This window comes from Eupeodes corollae, chromosome 2 (assembly GCF_945859685.1).
Source record: "Eupeodes corollae chromosome 2, idEupCoro1.1, whole genome shotgun sequence".
Lineage (NCBI taxonomy): Eukaryota > Metazoa > Arthropoda > Insecta > Diptera > Syrphidae > Eupeodes > Eupeodes corollae.
The window spans coordinates 153,947,729-153,955,803 of record NC_079148.1 but is presented as its reverse complement, the minus strand read 5'-3'; the positions used below and the strand labels follow the sequence as shown (position 1 = coordinate 153,955,803).

The 8,075-nt window shown below is 36.6% G+C and overlaps 1 protein-coding gene across 1 annotated transcript; it reads left to right on the top strand.

The window, feature by feature from the left end:
• Positions 1 to 4,313: 4,313 nt before the first annotated feature.
• LOC129945301 (mucin-21-like) lies at positions 4,314 to 5,669 on the top strand (the record flags this gene model as incomplete). The annotated part of the gene is made up of 1 exon (XM_056054956.1): positions 4,314 to 5,669. A coding segment is annotated over one exon (1,356 nt), but the record flags the coding sequence as incomplete, so codon positions are not given.
• Positions 5,670 to 8,075: the final 2,406 nt, after the last annotated feature.

Below are 8,075 nucleotides of genomic sequence, written 5' to 3'. Positions count from 1 at the left end.
TTGAGACTTTATGAAATAAACAAAGTAATCTGTATTTTAACTCAAATCCACACACATAAATTTAGACATTCATGTTTTTGCAGTGGAATTTTGCAGATACCACAAACGCTAAAAAACAGATAACATGTTTTTCTTGTTAATCAATCTTTTCGAAATATCAGTCTTTTGAAAAATCGGCTTCTTTTCCCTTTATCGAATGCTGAAGACGTAAATAATGTACACGGAAATTTGGTTATCCTTTCATTTTATTTTAAGGAAAATTCAAGGTATTGTTATATTTCGAGGAAGAAGTGAGTTGTAAGGTATTTTTCTATCAGAAGTTTTGAAATCAGTGGAAGGGAACCTCAGTATTGTTTGCCCGATCCTGACAAAAGGAAACCCTCTTAACTACACCAACTATATAGAGGAATCAGTCTACTTAAGATCGCCTATAAAATCTTCTCTGCTGTAGTATGTGAACATCTAAAGCCCATAGTCAACAACCTGATAGGTCCTTATCAGTGTGGTCTAAGACCAAGAAATTCCACGGTCTATCAAACATTTACATTACGGTAGATTCTGGAAAAAAACCCAAGAACACCAAATCGACACGCACCATCTTTTCATCGATTTCAAGGCCGCATATGACAGCATCTACAGGGACGAGCTATACAAAGCCATGTCTAGTTTTGGCATCCCTCCCAAACTCGTCCATTTGTGCAGGATGCCCATGGAGAATTCACGCTGTTTCATAACGGTTGGAACCAACTTAACAGAACCTTTCGATATCAAAAAAGGTTTTAGACAAGGTGATGCGCTTTCATGCGATTTTATTAACATCGTGCTTGAAATAATAGTGCAGACCTCACACATGAACACTAGGGGCAATATCTTTCTAAATTCTGTCCAATTACTAGCAAATGCTGATGACATTGATATAATCGGAAGAAGGTGATGTCAATGGGGCTTTTGTGAGTATTGAGCAAAAATGGGTTTAACGGTTAATGAGGGAAAAACAAAGTACATGCTATCGTCAAAAAAGGACCTACAACACCAACGTCTCGGTCAAAATGTCACCATCGACAGTCGTAACTTTGAGGTAGTCAAGGACTTCGTCTACCTAGGCTCTGCTGTAAATGCAGAAAACAACACCAGCGCTGAGATCAAACGAAGAATAACTCTTGCTAACCGCTATATCTTTGGGCTAAGAAAGCAATTGAGTGGTAAAGTCCTCTCTCGAAGGACCAAAGTGTTGCTATATGAGACCCTTATCATCCCCATCCTGCTATACGGTTCAGAAGCAAGGAGTATGACAAAAGCGGATGAAAGCACATTGGGTCTTTTCGAGAGAAAAGTTCTTTGTGTGCGATCTATGGTCCCGTACGCATCGAAGAAGAGTGGAGGAGAAAATGGAACGATGAACTGTATGGGCTGTAAGCCGACTAAGACTTAGCCAGAAGAGTAAAAGATGGCTGGGTCACGTAGAGCGCATGAAAACCGGAAAATCTTAGAATCTACATCCACAGGACAGCGCAGCAGAGGAATCAGGTTGCTCGCAAAAGTGGAAAGTAACCTCACTAAACTTGCAGGGAGAAACTGGAGACATCTAGCTAGGGACCGAGGTAGAACGAGAAGTTTGTTTGGTGAGGCCCTAGTTCACACAGAACTGTAGTGCCACCTTAAGTAAGTAAGTAAATCAGTCAAAGATTTTTTATCTATCCTGCTCTTAAGGTTTAGTTACAAGCAAATCGAAAACAACATTTAGCCAGGCCATACCCAAAAATTTCCAAGTCTGCTACCTCTCGAACTATCAACCGATCACACTTACTTTCTTTCCTTCCAATTTCATTGAAATGCTGATCAATTTCCAATATCTTAAAGAACGAAAGTTTCTTAATATTGAAATAGGTCCACTGGTGATCTCATGGTTTATCTCACCGAACAGTGGAACTAATCTGTATATCGTTTTGAAGAAAGTGAGATTATTGTACTTGATATGTTAAATGCCAACATTTGGAATTTATAAGCATCTTTTTTATTAGTTAAGTTCTTAATAGTATTGGGGGGTTCAAAACTGATATTCACAAAATTAAATGCTGGTTGGCCGCAAGGCTCCGTTTTGTCTCCGACACTCTTTCTTATAACGATTGAGCCAGTTGCAAATTCAAACAGTGCAATTGTTATACCCGTACTTCTAAAAATGATCATTAGTTTAGCCGCGAGCCTAATTTCAGACGAAGTTTTATGTGAAGGGATTCTTTCTTAAGCCTTACTCCACGAATGTGGAACGCCTTACCAGGATCAATATTTTCCATGCATAACCATTGTGCATTGGTATTTTCTTTCTCATTCTATCCTGCTTTCAAAAATAATCGTACTGAGTCTAATCATTGTAAGGGTATTCCTAACCCCTTGAATAGGCCCACAATATAAAATAAAGCTTTTAATGCTAGAAAAGGGTTATATCCAAAATAGTTTTTTTTTATAAAAGAGTTTCTCTTTAAATTCGTTGATATTTTGAGCAGCTATATTGGAAAATGAAAAACTACCAGAATGGTTATCGCTTCTTCTTATCATTAATTATTCAGCTATGGGTAAGGTTGGTTTTTAATTAAATTTTCCAGTGACCTTTTTGATGATATCCTTTTTTGCAATTATCCCAAATGTGAAGTACTACGATCCCGGAGTCGATTTCCTTTTAATAATGTTATTTCACATTTGTTTCCACATAAAATTCAAAAACGTTCCCACGAAAGTAGCTATGCAAGTTCCTATTCCCGTCAAACGCATATTACGTTAGCCAAATTACGTATCCCATCGTAATATTACTGTCATTCATGCAAAAATGTCAATCACTAGACAAATGTCAACATAATCATATATTCCTCTGTTGGATTTTCACATTTATACTGAAACTGACCAATATCATATTTCTTATCGGTTCGTTCGAAAGGAAGGACATATTGCGGTGATTCCGACGACGACGCACAGTCCGGCCCGTTCAGTCGGCTGGCATACTCTTTACCGTCATATCGTCGTATTGTGCTCTCATGTGCGGGGTTTGTGTTTCCTATAGGTTCGTTTATACAAACATCAGGAATTATTCGGGTAGGGAGATATGGGTGCCGGTGCCGTATGGTAAGCGAAACGCAACGAAACGCCAATTGATTCCAAATCATGGCAAAAATGTAATGTTGTTGTTTGGTCATCATGTAGCTCAGCTACCTATATACATATTCTTGAGCATGTTTTAATGTCCAGTGACGCGTGAGCCCACCAAACCCACGGCATTATATTCCCAATTCGATTGAAGTTCCAAGATTAGGAAGCAACTCTGCTGACGCACATCACCATTCACCATCAAAACGACTACAACAACGACGACCAACCATGGAACAACAATAGCCCTGGCTATTCTACGAGTATAATATGTAGAAGGATAGATAGAATGTTGGCACTTGCTGCTGTTTGCAGTATAAAGAGCAAAAACTTCAAGCAGCTTGTTGTCAGCACAAAGTTCCATTTTTGCAGGTTTACCTAGGATATAAGAATATACCTACCTGTGTACATTTTATACCTATACTCGTCTTCAATGTGCGGTGTTATGTTCCGTTTTGTATTTCGTACAATGTTTATGCAAATTAAATGTGTGGGTCTGTAGGATCAAAAAAAAAACGAAGAATCTCTCTCTCTCCACTTTATGAAAAGCTGGACATGGATTTTGTACGTTATTTGTACGTTGAATGGCCTAGCCATCAAGGACAGCACATAAAAACCATATCTACTACTATGCTACTGCATTGCAAGTTGTAAATATTACAGAATTCTCACTCAGCAGCTATGTTGTTTTGAGCATGACTATCTGTACGTAGTACTTGTTCGTTCATACACGGGATGAAATTTTATTTTTCAAGTGGATTTTTCAAGAACATTTAAGCACACTATTGGTATTTTTGATATTTCTGGGCATGGTCCAGCGGAATTCGAAATAAAGAGCAGTTCTCGTAAAAGCCGTAGCTATGTAACATGGTTTCTGAGAAAGGTATTCGATTCTTTTGATATCCATGTCTAATCTTCTACACCTCCTGCTGCTTTTAATTCATCAACTTTTTAATTTTTTTTTCGAAATTTTGATTCTTCCTTTCACTGTCCTACTTCTTCTACTTTTTCTATTTTGTTTTTTTTTTCACTTCTATTCTAATTCTTCTTCTTCTGATTCTTCTGCTTTTACTGTTTCTACTGATTTTTCTGCTTCTACTATTTCTACTGTTTCTAATGTTTCTAATGCTTCTACCGATTCTATTACTTCTATTAACTCTACTGTTTTTACTGCTTCTCCTGCTTCTCCTGCTTCTCCTGCTTCTACTGCTTCTACTGCTTCTTCTGCTTCTACTGTTTCTACTGATTCTACTGCTTTTAGTGCTTCCACTGCTTCTAATGCTTTTACTGCTTCTAATAGTTCTTCTGCTTCTCTTGCTTTTCCTGCTTCTACTGCTTCTTCTGCTTCTACTGCTTCTACAGCTTCTGCTACTTCTACTACTTCTACTGTTTCTAATGCTTCTACTCCTTCTAATCATTCTAATACTTCCACTGATTCTACTGCTTCTACTGCTTCTTCTGCTTCTATTGCTTCCACTGCTTCTACTACCTCTACTGATTCTAATGCTTCTACTGCTTCTACTGCTTCTAATGATTCTACTGCTTCCACTGATTCTACTGCTTTTACTACTTCTGCTTCTACTTGTTCTAATGATTCTACTGCTTCCACTGCTTCTACTGCTTCTACTACTTCTACTGATTCTAATGTTTCTACTGCTTCTACTACTTCTGCTTCTACTGATTCTTCTAATTCTACTGCTCCTACTGCCTCTACTACTTCTACTAATTCTACTGCTTATACTACTTTTACTAATTCTACTGCTTCTAATACTTCTAATACTTCTACTGCTTCTCCTGCTTCTCCTGCTTCTACTGCTTCTAATACTTCTACTGCTTCTCCTGCTTCTACTGCTTCTTCTGCTTCTACTGTTTCTACTGATTCTACAGCTTTTAGTGCTTCTACTGCTTCTAATGCTTTTACTGCTTCTAATAGTTCTTCTGCTTCTCTTGCTTCTCCTGCTTGTACTGCTTCTTCTGCTTCTACAGCTTCTGCTACCTCTACTACTTCTACTGTTTCTAATGCTTCTACTCCTTCTAATCATTCTACTGCTTCCACTGATTCTACTGCTTCTACTGCTTCTACTGCTTCTACTGCTTCTACTGCTTCTTCTGCTTCTTTTGCTTCCACTGCTTCTACTGCTTCTACTACCTCTACTGATTCTAATGCTTCCACTGATTCTACTGCTTTTACTACTTCTGCTTCTACTAGTTCTAATTATTCTACAGCTTGTACTGCTTTTACTGCTTCTTCTGCTTCTACTGCTTCTACTACTTCTACTGAATCTAATGCTTCTACTGATTTTTCTACTTCTGCTTCTACTGTTTCTACTACTACTTCTGCTTCTACTACTTCTACTGCTTTTTATGCTTCTAAAGGTTCTGCTGCTTTGAATTCTTCTACTAAACCTACTGCTTCTACTTCTTCTACTGTTTCTACTGTTTCTACTGCTTCTACAGCTGCTAAAGCTTCTACTGCTTCGAAATCTTCTACTGTTTCTAATTCTTCTGCTTGTTTTTCTTTTTTTTTGTAGTTTTGTACTAATTGTGAACCTTTGGTGCTTCAGAATTTATAAGTTAGTAGAACTGTTAAACATATTGTTAACAATATTCGAACAGTAGAACAAAATTGAATAAGTCACTGATATAATTGGCAGCTATCAGTTTTTGAAGCAAAGGACTTTTGGCCTTAACTAACGAAAGTGAAAACCCTTTGAATGTTTATTGAAAAGTAAGAAAGTAGTTAGGTAAGAATAGGCAGATTTTTTTTTTTTGAAATAAATGTAGCAAGGCTTTTATTTTTTAAATATTTTGCACTTACTAAACCCTATCAGGATAAAAACAGTAAATTCTTCAGCAGTCCTGTTTCATTTTAATGCAAGGTTTTAACTGGAAATTTGAAGTTAAAAGCTCCTTTGCACCTTAGAACAAAAATACTCAATGGTCACCGATTTCTCTTAGTGTCCCAAAAGCTTCTTATGCCTTGAGAATGAATTTAATAGTTTATTCTACTGTTTTTTTCTTAGTGTATTCTTCTTCGTGCCTTCTGTTGATTTAAGTTCCTAGATAATGATTGGAATTTATTGAAATAGAAGAGTACTGTCTTCTTCTTATTATTCCGCGTTATTTACTATGGCTTAAGGCAATTTAATCGAAACCATTACAATTGCCTTTGCCATCATCATCATGACCAACCATTTCAAGGAGATTGTTCTATAATATAACTTTGAAAAAAATATCAAAACAAAATTACATAAGAAATGATATTCTCCTTCTTTACAATAATAGTCAAGTCCTTCTGAATATTTTCATTCTTTATTTGTATGTAAAATGATAAGATAAACGACTGCAGGCAAATCAAAGAAGTCCTGAATTTTGATTGTTCGTTCTTTTTTTTCTTTGTCTCTTTGTCTTTTGTTTTCTTTTTGATAATGTAGAATTTTTTGTTGTTTATGTTGGTTGGCCTTATTATTCGTTTATTGGCTTTATTCATAAAAGTGATTGGCAAATTGAAGGTTGCTTCGGATGCGTGTGACATCGATTCAATGAGAGTGATAACGAGCATGATTTATTTGCAAGCACTCCTCATCTGCGTCGCGTCGTAGTTCGTCTGTATTATAGGACTCCTTCTTATGATGTTGATTTTGATTTCATAGCTCACCGCGTTATAATATACGCTGCTGTTGTTGCTGCTTCTGCTTTCAAAAGTATTGGATATTGCTATCTTTCGATTTATCTATCTGTCATAACAGACATTCAATAAAATCCAATTTGCAAAAGGATATACGTTGCAATCGTCCATCGCACATCCAATGTGCGTTGTCATCCCTTCGTCTATCCGTCTGGCTGTTCACAAAAATAATGTGAAATAAAAACAGACCCAAGACACAACAATGTCCATTGTCATCATCAGCAACAGGCTCTTCCCAGATCCAATCGAATTTTTCTAGATTCGTTTTACTTTTTTTCTTGTAGTTATCTGAATTGTGTGTTGTATATTTCCATAAGATACTTATTGGAAGAAATGGTCAAAAGATAAACTTTGCTTCGGTGTGTATATTTTCTGATTGAAGTTTCTTCCAAGGGCTCTCAGCTCTCACCCATCATCGTCATCATCAAACTTTTATACTCACTCTTTGAACGATCTGCATTGATTAGCATTAGACTAACAGAATGTAAAAGCAAAGAAGCATCCTATCGAAAAGGATATTCGAGTTTGCATCTATTCTATGTCAGGATGAGCCTTTCCTTAGAAGAATGAAAAATCAAACAGGACGATGTCGATATGATAACGATATGGAACAAAAAACTAAAGGACGACTTCTACGACTAGAATACTGGATGAAATGCTAAATCCAATTTATACATTTACTCTTATGCAGGTCCTTTCCGTCCAGTTTCAGTTGGAGCTGGAGATTGAGACTCTTGCTGCTGTTGGTCATGTCCTGATACTGCTCTACTTCTGCTGCTACTGAGAGTAAATTGAATTTTCTTCATCTTCTTCTTGTGTGTGCAAAACAATCGAACAGGATAAATGTAGGATGAGAAAAAAAAACAACTCGTATTTTGTATTTTGTAGACCTTCACAATTGATTTAGATTTTCGAATGCATGTTGCAAAGCAATTTAAGATCTTTCAAGTTCCAACGCAATCCATACCAGAGTCGATAAATTTTAAAGCTCTCCTAAACAAAAATAAATCACGGCAGCGTTAATCTTGTCTTTGCCATAAGAAATATCGAGATTGATTTGGATTTGGACATGAATGCGGGTAGAAAATGACTTTGATTTGAGATTTTGAAGCAAAGGACTTTTGGCCTTAACTAAGGAAAGTGAAAACCCTTTGAATGTTGATTGAAAAGTTCGAAAGTTGTTTGGTTGGAATAGGTTGAAATTTTATTAGCAAAGATAGGACCGGTAATGGCTTTAATTTTTAAATAT